General features: G+C 45.5%; 1 protein-coding gene and 1 non-coding gene across 2 annotated transcripts in view; one reads left to right on the forward strand and one right to left on the reverse strand.

Annotated features, from left to right (window-relative positions):
- LOC126548063 (breast cancer anti-estrogen resistance protein 3 homolog) overlaps positions 1-8,582 on the reverse strand; it is a 249,730-nt gene extending 241,148 nt beyond the window's left edge. The window contains exon 1 of the mRNA XM_050196144.3: positions 8,301-8,582. Within this exon, the coding sequence (XP_050052101.1) occupies positions 8,301-8,343 (43 nt within the window). The 5' untranslated portion in view covers positions 8,344-8,582. The remainder of the gene's footprint in view (positions 1-8,300) is intronic.
- Positions 8,583-9,569: 987 nt separating this feature from the next.
- Positions 9,570-9,656, forward strand: TRNAY-GUA (transfer RNA tyrosine (anticodon GUA)). The gene is given in 2 exon segments: positions 9,570-9,606; positions 9,621-9,656. It is a non-coding gene; the product is annotated as a tRNA-Tyr (tRNA).
- The last annotated feature ends 3,525 nt before the right edge of the window (positions 9,657-13,181 follow it).

The raw sequence follows: 13,181 nt of genomic DNA on the forward strand, positions 1-13,181 counted from the left end.
ACTTACGATTAAATCCGAATTCGGTCAATGACAGCGCCAGTGAGAGTACGCTATAGCCAACGAGCAACAGCTCTATGTTTCCGAGAAAGTGCGGGCCACTTGCCTGCCATGCTTCAAACAGGACTCTCCTAAGCTAAGCGGTGTCATAGAAAATGACGTCCATGGCAGCGGCTCGCTGGCGCAATCAACAAATAGAAAAAAAAAAGAATATCTGCAAGCATGTTACGGCGATTCCTCTATAGAGACATTGAATGACGGGGGGGGGGAGGAGGCGGCTCCTCCCCCCCCCCCCAAAAAAAAAGAGAGCCGTAAATAGGTGTAGTTGCACTTCTTGTAACGCACAGTCGGCGTCGTTGTCAGCTTGTTATTGGCCACACTGGCTGAACGGGTCGACCAGCTTGCTCATTAATCAGCCACTGGGCTACACGCGAGTGAGCGCGATGGGTGCGACAGCACGCACTGCCACAGGAAAGGCGACAACGGCCTTCAGTGACAAGGCAGGAGGTGCGCGCCCTGTCACTCTCTTAGTCAACACGTTGCTATGGCGCGCTCCAAGCTGCTTTCTCTCAAACACCAATAGTCGGACGTGCGTTTCTCAACTACAACTGCACGCTCATTTGGACCAGCGTCGCAAATAAATTAAGAGGCTCATTAGCGAAAATTAGTTAACATTGACAGAAAGTTAAGCTCGTCTGAATCCTTACGAGCGTCTGCCAGGAGCGCCATGGACACTGAACATGCATATATTTAAAGTGAGCGCGGGGATTGCGCTGTCGGTTTGTCTATCTGTTAGGTAGCGGTAACGACGGTGATCGGACGTAGAGCCACATATGGGAACAAGGAGAAAGAAGGTGTGAGGGTGTGATGCGTGAGATAAGCCTGCAGAAAATAAAAAATAAAAAATAAGGAACGATCTCTCCCCCCCTGAGCCCTCTCACCCCCACCTCCCTAAATAATACGAGAGAGAGAGAGAGAGAGAAAGAAGGAGAAAAGGAAAGTGGGAAAGTAAAGGAGTGTTCCGACTCAAGAACTCCTCGTGAGTCTGGAAGCAGCAGAACGAGAGGAGAAAATGCTCGTTGACATTCGCAGCGGTTTTCGACGTCCGGAAATATGTCGAGGAACGAGAAGTGTCGGTTCCCAGGATCCTGAAGCGTGCGCACTCAACGTCTCTAAAAGCGACAGGCGGAGAGGATGGGGGCGCAAAGCGCCGGGCAGCGGAAGTGTCAACCGCTGCCGATGTTCGTGATTTTTCCGGTGTTTGTTTCCACGAAAAAAAAGAAAAAGCAACGGGTGCGTTTCGGCGATCATTTTTCTTTCAAAAATAGGCGCATTTCGCTGCACCGCAAGCACAAAGGCCAACGTGTTCTGCTTAGCAGTGATAAAAACCAACAGCTCCCACTCTCCTTTCCTCCTGACAAAAAATCCTGCCAAGACAAACAGACTTTTTTTCTTCTTTTCTTTCTTTCCCTTTTTTTTACGCGACATATTTCCGCTGCTCTTCATGTATGAATCCACCGCCGTGGGGTGAACTAATTTGATAGAGACGAAATGCCAAAAAAAAAAAAAAAAAAACGCTCATGTACCGTGCATTGGGTGCGCGTTAAAGAAACTCATGTGGTCAAAATTATTCGCAAGTCCCCCATCAAGACGTACCTCATAATCATATCATGGGTCTGGCACGTAAAACGTCAGAATTTAATTTGAATGTATGCATTCGAAAGTCGGAAAACTGTTAAACTGAACGGAGGTATGTAATAGCACTGCACTGACCATCAAAAATGACGTCGTCTGTTTCTCTCCTCAATAACTCCTGTTCGAAACGAACTTTGACGCATGCTTCCGACTGACTTGGCTCACTGCTCCAGAGGTATAGAATTCCGGCATCGAGGTCAGAAACACCTCGGCTCTTAGCACGCCCACTTGGCACACCGGAAGTGGGCGTTCTTATCAGAGATGGCTTATCGAAGAAGGCGTCAGCAACGCGGCTATCGAATGACTGCGGCATGATAGCAAGAAGTACTGCCACATGAATGGGTGCACGCCCGTCGCCACTGTTACCGACGAGGACTAAATGGTGGATTCTTTCGCAAAGCATGTTCGTGAGACGGAGAAACGGGACAGGGACGCTCTAATTGGCTCTCTGCGGGATACTACTGCTGCTCCGGCATCATTTCATTGCGCAACAAGCTACTATAGCATGGTGGCAACCTGCTACCAAGGTGTCCACGCGGTGTTTTCCCGATATAATTATAGACATTTTGAGCTGGCTAAAGTCGGGGCATAAATCGCATAACTTATGGTATATTCAACTGGTCGCCTCCATTCTCCGAATCAGAGCCTATAGGGGAGGAGGCAGAGGACGAAAATCGCAGAGGCGAAGCCACGTGTCTATGCAGCAAACGTCCGATTTCGCCAGCCGAAGCTGCCCGGAAAAGCGGCTGACGGTGGGACGAGCGTTCGCTGACACGCCAGCATGCCTAAGCTATGGAGGACCGTCGCCAACAGCGGCGACGCTGTGTTGTGATGGCGCGGTGGGAAGCGCTCATGTCGACGACTGCACTGATGACAGCGCTCGGTGCACTCGAGAGCGCTCGACGCGGTATCGAGGAGAGCGACCGAAATGAACCGGCCGAACGCAAGTCGCGCGCTCTCCTTCGACCAGTCGAAGAAAACGCTGCTTGCGAGAGCGGTCCAAAGCGCACCAAAACGACCAGGCGAAGTGCCATTCGCGCCAGCGGAATCAGTGCGGAAAACACAAAAGTCGGAAACGGCGAGCCGAACCAGCAAACGAGCGTAAGCGAAGACAGACGGAGAGACGTGGTGTTACAGGAGAAATATTTCTCTGGGAGACACGTTACTGGCGTCTTTCTGCTACACTCTTCTTCTCTTCTATTTCACTCCTTCGCTCTGATCAGCCACCCCTCAGGAATCAATTTCTCTTAGATATCAGTTCAGTTCCCCTGCATTGCATTTCTTATTATTCTGCTCGGTAATCGCTAGGAAGCACCTGAAGCTTTGAAACTTAGCTGAAAAGCGCAACTACACTGTGTATGAAAAGAAACCATGTGAATCGCCGAGGATCGTGTACGTGACCGAAATCAATGCACTTTCTTTTCTCAGGCGAGTCCTGTCAACATTATTTATTTATTTATTTATTTATTTACTTACTTACTTATACTTTAGGTGTCAGAAGGCTGTTTTCCGGCGACGGGCTAAGGATATGGAGAAACATTCGAAACAATTTTTGCTATACTTTTCCCCAACAGAGTAGTAAAAGATGGAACAACAAATCGGGGAAATATATTGGCAGTATGTACAGATCAATATTTGTAAACTTAGCTGGAATCGGTCCACATGTAGTTAGCAAATCAGAATATTCCCGATCAGAAAACTTTAAAAAAAGAAAGTAGCTGTGCCTGCCGACGCTTTTAAAACGGCAGTTTCACATATGTTTCCAGCGCCTCTGACAAAGCTTTACGCTTCCTTGCGGTGTGCAGGAAAAGCTACAGGTATTAACTTTAAAAGAATCGCACTAAGCTTCGTCCTTAATTAAGGTATAAGTGCTGTCAAGGGATAAGAGGGAATAAGGGGCACGGTATAAAAGCAGAATATGCTGCGCCGTCGCCTTAACATGAAGGTATTGGTACATAAGTGAAGGGGGCGTGTAAGGGGACGCTAAATAGAAACACTATAGCAGTTTAGAGTGAAGTGCTCCTTCAGAACTACCTCTATTGGCCTTTAATTGACCGAAAAGAAAAAGATTGGCCACTAGCGGATAGAAATGAAGGCCAGTATACAGTTTTTTGAACTCGCACCAAAGCCACAAAGCCGATTCGTAAGTGCGACGTCACGGATTTTGAATGTGTTTGCCGCGTATTAAGCCCGTTTTTACGCAGAAAACGTTTGCGAAGGTTGCTAGGCTGTTTTTCGTTCCTTCAGAATTCAGTGTATACCTTTGTCATAGATACACAATTAACTATATATAGGCTCGCACGTACCCTGCCAAAATTCATGACGCCACGGGGTGTTAGCTCAGAAAATTCAAGGCAGATGGCGTCGCCACCGGCCTTTCTATTCTTTTGCGCTTCTTTTTGTTTGTTTGTTTGTTTGTTTGGTTGGTTGGTTGTTTGTTTGTTTTCTGGCTTAGCAAACATCCACTCACGATAAGACTCATGTTTGTGAGGCGAGTTCGTGTGCAGGAGTCTAGCATCACGAGGGGCGACATACCATTTGGTATGTGCAGTCGGAGACATGCAATCCAATGCCCCTTAGTCGTAAGAATTGTCATATGCCGAAGCCTTCTTGCTCGCCTCCACCACAGTTCGCTGACCCCATTCTTACGAACTATTCTAGCGCACGGACCTCCCCGAGCCTGACCACACGCTTTGCTTGCACTGCTGACGGGTGTACAACAGGTAGAGTTCGTTAAGGTTTATGCAGATGAAAGAGCAAAGAAAAAAAGAAGAACGTGAACACAAGCAGTAATGGATCGTGCCCTACTGAAATCGGAAATTTTATTGAGAAGAACAAAAAACATCAGTACGAACGGCTGTGTGCACGATATTTTCGCCGCTGTAATAAGTATGTGAATGTTTGTCCTGGCACAGACTACCTTGAAACCAGTTGCGACACCAAAATTGATGAGCGTGGCGGGAAACATATGAGCAGTAACGTGGTGAGATCACAACACAGCAAAATAAATAAATAAATAAATAAATAAATAAATAAATAAATAAATAAATAAATAAGGAACGCGGGAAAGCACCAACAAAGAGGTGTGTTCGGCGGCTATATATAGCGCACGACAGTTAATCACATTATACTCAACTCACACAAAACAACGACAGTGACGATCTATTTTAAGACCAGAAGCGCGCACAGATTGCTAAACCTTCGGGCACGACGCCAGTTAATAAAATATTGCTTGGTGTTTTCGTTCATACATTGTAACTGAAATGTATATGTAACGCTGGCAAAATAAAAGATGAAACGAAGCCTTCCAACTGAAAACTCCGGTGGATTCGCTTTCATACTTTGTTAACGTTCATTTCGAATTATTAAAAGTCGGCATAACCAGGGCGTGCCCCTTGCTGCTGCTATCGGTTTGGAACGCGGCAGTCACTCCGCAACACTATAATACAGGGCTGCACGCCGAGGAGTCAGAAAGCCCGATGACACAGAAATTTGTGGCTAAATTCGTAATTAGAATTTGAAACAATAGCTGATTTAGCTGCCCGTAGGCAAGTCGAATTTTTAGTTGCTGTATCGGCACAAAAGCAGCCAGATATAAATTATGGGGTTTTCACGTGCCAAAACCACGATCTGATTATAAGGCACGCCGTGGTGGGGACTCCGAAAATTTGGACCACCTGGGGTTCTTTAAGGTGCACCTAAATCTAAGTAGACGGGTGTTTTCGCATTTCGCCCCCATCGAAATGCGGCCGCCGTGACCGGGATTCGATCCCGCGACCTCGTGCTTAGCAGCCCAACACCATAGCCACTAAGCAACCATGGCGAGTAAAAAGCAGCTAGATCTAGCTAAACATAGCTAAACTGGCAACACTTCATTTCGCGTAATGCTCTGTACCACTTCTTAAATATAAGCGTTTTAATAATAATAATAATAATAATAATAATAATAATAATAATAATAATAATAATAACGATGATGATGATGATGATGATAATAATAATATTAATAATAAAAAGACTGTGAGTTGTACGACTAGTGTTTAGGCATACAGGTCATTATCCTTTGGCTTTCATACCGAAGGACATAAGAACAACAGGCGTTCGTTGGATACCCAGACAGGCGATAATATAAACTCCAAGGGGAGCGATAAGAAGCGAATGATAAGAACAATGAGAAACCTTGCGCAATAAGAAAGAGGAGACATCACTGAAACAACGGGTTCACAATCTGTATAGAAGTCACGTACTGCGTAGAAGAAAAATGTTTTCCCGTGGAAGCACAAGGGCCTCAAGGGCGGCGGCAGCGATGTAAATACAATCGTGTGTTCCAGCGTTCCAAAAAAAAAAAGCAAAAGAAGAAAAGAGAGGGAGAAAAGGGTAATGCAGAAAATGTATAGTGCACGGAGCAAATAGAACCGGCATATGTTAAGCACAATTCGACACAACTCGATCACACAGCAGTGATCGAGTTGTGGTCCGACATGATCTCGGGCACGTGCCCTAAGAAATCCTTGAGTTGTTCAACTCCAACGCTTACCTATACGAACGATCCACAACAGCGATGGTTTCTCTCAAAATGAAAACATGCTGCCTCTGTCCAACGTGCTAATAGTGTTTCGATTTAAAAACAGTTAACGTACACATCTCGAAATTCTTGACACCCTCAAATGTGCTCATTCATTTACACACGGTGCTTCGTGCAACTCCCAGGATTAATATGTAAAATATACAGCAGCATTTACTCAGGGCGAGTGAAAGGAAACCAGCGTACTAAATTGGATTTAGCGCTGTGTTCTATTTCGCTAACTGACAAATGAAAAAAACAAAAACAAATTACTTGCCATACCCGGCCCTGCGAAAGTGGATGTCCAGCGAAGCTGTTGCAAAACCACCACTACAACTGCTCAGGGTGGTAGGCAATGCTTTGCTGATGGTTCGGATGCTTGTTTTGAGCCTGTTACTTATTGAAACTTATGCTGTTCTGTGTGATGTATGGGTGATTTCAATCAATGTATGCACTGTTCGCTTCACTTTGCTAAGCGCTTGTAGCCTCTGCCTTACGGCGGTTTGAGCTTTTACATTTTTTCGTGCTTACGGGGGTATGAGCCATTCCTTGATCCATTGCTGATGGTGACAGATGCCTTGTTTTGAGTTTATTCTTTACTGAAACGTACAAGTTCTGTACGTTGTATGCTTGATTGTAATGAATGTATGCACTGTTCGCTTCACTTAGCTGAATGCTTGTAGCCTCTGCCTTACGAGGGGGATGAGCCATTGAATTTTTGTTTGCTTAGGGGGGTATGAGCCATCAAGCTGATGATGATAATTTTTGTTCAAGGACAGAGTCGAAAAATGCCGACCACCGAGAGGCTAACAGCTTCGCTGTAAAATGAACGACTTCAGCATTAACTTCGAAAGTGTAAACCGGAGAAAGCTGACGATGTCAGGTAAGTCTTCGAAAATTCTGTTAAAAAAAAAAAACAAGAAAAAAAAACAAGAGAAAGCAAACAAACAACGAACGGAACTTTCCAAATTACTGTGTTCTATATTCTTTTTCTCGAATGCATCAAATTTAGCTCTGCGGAGGTTGACGCATATAGTGGTAACCAAAATAAAATACAAGAAATATATAACGCCGAATGTATATGCATGAAATAATTAGCGCAGTTTCTAGTTTCGTCCAAAGAGGTTACGTTTTGTATATATATATATATATTATAAAGGACAGACCTTCTTAATATATGCGTAGTAGTCTTTTTCCTATCAGCGTAAACTGAAGTTGATTTAGTGGCAAAGATCTTGGATCATTAATTTTCGTCGGAAAAAATGTGAATGCACCGCCTTAGGCAAGCCATTAGGAAATGAACATTTCTAAATCTATGCAGTCGGGTGTCGCAAAATCGCCCAAGTTGTACACGAGATTGCCGAGGTGCTCCGAAGGCGCCTCAATAGCGCGCATCCGCGCGAACGCGACCTTGATGTATCGATCGGTGGCGCTGAAGGCCCAATGCCAAAGAAAGTCATAATAATAACATATACACAAAAGGAACCACCAGCCTCATGTTCAGAATTAAAGCGCCTTAACAGGAGGCTTGAGGTTAGACTTGTGTATATATTGTTATTATTCTGCATTTCTTGGCATTGGGTCTTCATTGCTTGGTTGCCATGTTATAAAAGAAGAAGACAAAAAAATAAAGTAATAAAAATACATCATATTATTGACAATAAACTCAACCATTAAGAGTTCCAAGTCGCACCGGCTACTGCGGAAAGGAATGCTCCTGTGAAATGGCTGCACGCGCTCAAAGCAAACATTGCCAGGGCGTTCATCCCCTCAACTTCTCCAGTTCGAAAATTAACCTGGCACTCTTCTCATCAGCTTCCCGCATTTGAGGTCCTGAATAATAATTTAACCTCAGTAATTCTCCATCAACGCTGCGACATGCCGCGTAGACAGCCAGCATTGAGTTGAAAGCGTATGTAATTGCTACTGCGTTCTCAAACGCGACTCGATTTCCAAAGAGCATGCTTCCGAATACAGTGAGATTTAGGAAGCATGCTCCTCATGCGCGTCGAAGCGCGCGGCAGAATGATCAAGAGCAACTTACGTATGTCTGGAGAACGGAGGCATCCGGCGTGTTTATTTCCCATGATGTGGCTTCTCCGGCGTTTGGAAAATTTCAGGTTCACGTAATCCGCATGGAAAAGAGCGGTGCACCAGAAGAGCGCTCACACGCACTCATGCGGGTACGCGAGCGCCAACGCCACGGAGGAACTTGTCTCTTTGGCGAACACACACGCGTGCTGTGAAGACTTGAGCGCAACGACGCGTCAACGTGCCTACGTTGCCATCATCCAGTGTGCGCTCGTCGCTGCGGCGCACGTGCTTTCGTACGCTGATTGACGAAAGTTCCGGAGTTACGCCGCAGCGAGAAGAAAACGCGCGTTGCGGCCAAGTGAGCAAACAAAAACTCGCGCCAATCGTGGATACGTAGCGCCGTGGAGCGACAGCAAAACGAGGACTTCGTGTCTTCGATGCAATCGTAGCCGTAAGATGGCGCCAGGCGTTGGGGAAAAAAAAAGCCGCGGGGAGAGGGCGGCAGAGTAGTTTGAGAAAATGAGCGGGTCCCAAGGCAGGAGGCGAGGCACGGATTGCATATTTGTTGCAGTACATTGCATTGTAGCTTTGTTTTGAGTTTATCTGGTATTGTAACAGGTAAACAAATATAGAGAAGCAACATTAATACCTGCAACCACTACGAGCATTTTGCGCGTGCATGCGCAGTTGTAGTGTTCGGTTAGGCACAAGTGAAGCCCAACCCAAACGGCTCGTGACGAGGTAAGGACAGGTGAGGTATCATGAGGTGCAACCATGTATCAGCAAACAGTTTGTTAGTGTCACATGTAATGTGCTTTGTATTAGACGACAGTTTCCTTGGCGGTCGAACGCGCTGTTCTTATGACGGCAGACAACTCGAGTCAATCGTTTTACCTTACGGCACATCTTTGCTCTATGCTTTACTTATAATCTCGATTGATCACTTTCGGGTATAGTTTCACTTTTGCGTGACGTGACGACACCGCAATACTTACGGGCATCGTGTGCTGGCCCAGTAAATCGACGTGAACTGAAACAGATTATTGGAAGTGATCGATCCAGAATGCGGCTCCAAAGTGAAGACTTACTATTTAGGGCACACTGCAGCAGTATATGGTCATAGCGAATTTTCTTCGCTATAGGCAGAGTTAGTGTTTATGCAAGTGTATGACTGCATTGCCTAACGTGCAAACCTTTTGATCCGAAAAACAAATTTTTAAAAATCAAATAAAGTTCAATGCATATTTTATGTAGCTTTTTAAAATTTGCCACATTCGTTCCGTCGATAGCTCAGTTGGTAGAGCGGTGGACTGTAGATGGGAAGTCAGTTATCCATAGGTCGCTGGTTCGAATCCGGCTCGACGGAGGCTCTGCTTTTTTTTTTCCTCCCCCATTTTATTGGGGGTGGGCGATTGTTGGAAGTTTGAAATACGAATGGAATAATGGACAGTAACTATTCGACAAGAAAGTATTTTCGAATACTCGAAACTAACCAGATTTTCGCAACAACGTTCCGTTATCTGTCTTAAACAAAGTATTGCAAGTTATTAGTAGTGAAAGAAGGACAAAGGTTTGCAAAGCCATACAAAAACAAAATTGGTAATGCAAGCTTCGTTTCCGGCTTCGCGGCTGAAATCTACGTGATAACCACGGTTTTTGCTGGTGTTGTTTTTGCATTCAGTATTTTTGGCACTGTTAGTCATGTAGCAGCGTTAGCTCCCAAGATACAACCAGGGGTGTTTTCCTTGCAACAGGCCCTTTTACATGAGTTTGTGGCGTACGAGTTCCTCGGCGGCCTTTTTCTTTCTTTTTTTTTTTTCCCCAGCACCTGCATGGGATCTTTTTTTCGGCAGCCATTTGTTTAGCGTTTTTGGGAAGCTATTCATGCAGCAGCCATTCATTCTTGGAGAGCTTGTTTGCAACCAGGGCCGCTATCTTGTACACGTTCGAAAAGCCGACGTTCATTTCGCCTCACGCGATTGTCCAGGCTGCGCCGATATTGCGGCCTAGGCCACTCTAGTCCAATCGCGTGAGGCGCAATCGAACGTCGGCTTTTCGAACGTGTACAAGATAGCGGCCCAGGCTCGAAAGATGTCGAAGGGCTATACGTGCAATTTTTTAATGATAATTAGGGGTCTTGGGTTTAAAACTGACCCTTTGTCCCTGAGAGTGCGTTTCTTTTTTTTTTTTTTGCTCTAGTAAGTACACAGGCGTGATACCTAGTTATACAAGAATACATATTCCTGCTGTAAGTATGTGCGGCTGTGTTTGATTATTCGATATTCGATTTTTACTATTCGTATTCGGTTCATATTCGGAAAACTTGATATTCGCCAACCTCTATTTCTAAATAAAATTTATTTGACTGCTGCAAGAGTACGCGTTCCAGGCTCACCGTGACCAAAACTATAGACACAGACGGCTGGATATGTAATCCAGCTAAATAAGTACCTACTACGGTAGTAGTACCTACTACGGTATATATAAGAATACGTTGTATTGTCTCATCGCAATCACATACGCTACACGGAGCACTGTTCTTCATGCCGATACGGAAACAGTATGTGTTCGTAAAGGCGACGCCCAACCACAAGCGACCCAGTAAAATTGCATCCAATTGCGGTAGACCAGGTGGTAGTTAAAATTAAATTCTGGTCTTTTATACGCCAAAACACCGATTTGATTATAAGGCACATGGTAGTGGGGGACTCCAGATTAATTTCAACCACCTGGGGTTCTTTAACGTGCCCCCAAAGCACTGTACACGATTGTTTCTGCATTTTGCCCCCATCGAAATGCGGCCGCCGCGGCCGGAACTTGATCCCGCGACCTCGTACTGAGCAGCGTAACACCATAACCGCTAAGGGCCGATTTACGCTCAAACCGCCCATCGCCGCACGCCGCACCGCAAGCCAGCGGTCCGCCAGTAATGGCCGACGTGACGTCACGAGGGGCGGTCGTGAACTTTCGCCTCCGTGCGGCGACCGCTTAAACATGGCGCTGGTTCGAAGCGAAGCGGAGCGCGAGGCCTAGGCCCCTAGGCTGCAGCGGCAGTTTGTTTTTTGTGTGGTTTATTGTGATCATTGCAAGAGCTATTCAGCACCTGCAAAGCTATTTGTCTAATGCAACAAGCAGCTGTACTCTTCCTGACCTCTTCAGTACGTGCGATCGCCAAAGGAAACAGACGGATGTGTGTTGTGCTTACGCGAGGGTCGGAAGTTATGGAGCCGCCGATTTCGTGTGTTTTGCCGTTTTTTGCATGTGCATTACAAACGCGAAAGCCATCGTATACACCTGCATTCTGAGCTTGACACTAGTTTGGTACGCGGCAAAATGAAAAGATTGCGATCGCCCTCCTCAGCATATGGTGTTCGTAGGTGTTGTGTGTGCGCGCTTCATCGATACGAAGATTGCAAGTTTGTGCAGTACTGGTTTGTGTTTCAGAAGTGATGGCACGATGAGCTTCATTATCGCCTCATTGCAGTCATTCGTAATGTGCTGTTTGTGTCTACCTTCGTGTGAGCTGTTTTGCGGGCTGCGATGCGCATTGGTGACCGCGAACACGTACAGAACGTTCGAGCGCTAGGGTTCTTACTTTTACGAAGCGTAAGTGTACTGTGATGTGTACGTGCAATGTGTCGCAGTGGTGCTACGCGTATAAGTGTTCGTTTCATGCAATATGCATATGTTCTGAAGTGAACCGTGCATAAGCGTTGCGGGCGAGTTTTGGTTCCGGCCCTTTCTGCCTCGTTCACGTATCTTGTGTGCTTTTTCAGAAGTTACCTCCGTGCTATGAAGGTGTTTGTAATCAATGAGGACAATATAAGGAACAGCTTAAAAGTTACATAAGTACATGCGCGCTGTCGTGAAATGTGGGCGCGCTTATGCACTGTTCTCATGAACGCAAATTTCTGGCACCCTTCATTTTTGTCATGTGGACACTGGTGTGAACAGCAAAATTCCTGAGGTATATTTCTAGATTAAGCAAGTTATGCAGTCTAATACTGAGGGATGTGAGCATCTTGCATGTGCAAGAAATTCAGCTGCTTGTTTCTTGTTAGTATCTGAGTACACACTGTTAGTGCCAACACCAGTGGCACGGCATGATAAGCATATAATGTGTGAAAATTACATACTTCCTTTTGATTCTTGACAATTTGCATTTTTTGATAAAAAGCCATATGCATGTAACAAAGCATGAAGATGACAACACAACTGGTATGGTCAATATATGATTCGAGGATTGTAGCAGCAGAACTTAAGGAACACGGACACAGAATGGACGACTAGACGAGGATGCAGCTGCACTGTCAACTGATTTCTTAATTGAAATTACCACTCTTATTTATTTCGTCGCCATATCTCTTATCTGTCTGAGGCTGTCTCAAAACGGTGACTTCCTTTCTTGTCAAGGCGACTGACGGTGTGCTTACACATTGCGCTCCTGTTTTACTCATCTCAAATGCCTCAAGAATCTCATGAGTTAGCCTATTGTTGTTCTTTTTCAGGACTTGCACTTAACGAAATTTGGAGGTGCATGTGCTTACTTAGCTATCCTGTCTCTTGTTCATTTTGCAACATTTGCAGTGCAAGGCCAGATTGCTGCCAGGGGTCCCTGAAAGTGATGATGCGTGCTCTCTTGTTCGAACATTAAGGCATCTTCCTGTTTGCTCTATGTATTGTTTTCCACAGGACAGGAGGATGGCGTACACTACTCCTTTGACACAATCGCAGTATCTGCTCTGGTGCATGATCTGGCCTTGTGGTTCCTTTTTTTCCTGGTTCACTCATGAGCACATACTTTTTCCCTTGTTTGGTGCTGAGCACACTACTCGGACGCCGTGTCTTTCACCAACCCTGATGACATTCTGGGTCAGTCCGTGCACATATG

The sequence above is a fragment of the Dermacentor andersoni genome, chromosome 1, assembly GCF_023375885.2.
Source record: "Dermacentor andersoni chromosome 1, qqDerAnde1_hic_scaffold, whole genome shotgun sequence".
Lineage (NCBI taxonomy): Eukaryota > Metazoa > Arthropoda > Arachnida > Ixodida > Ixodidae > Dermacentor > Dermacentor andersoni.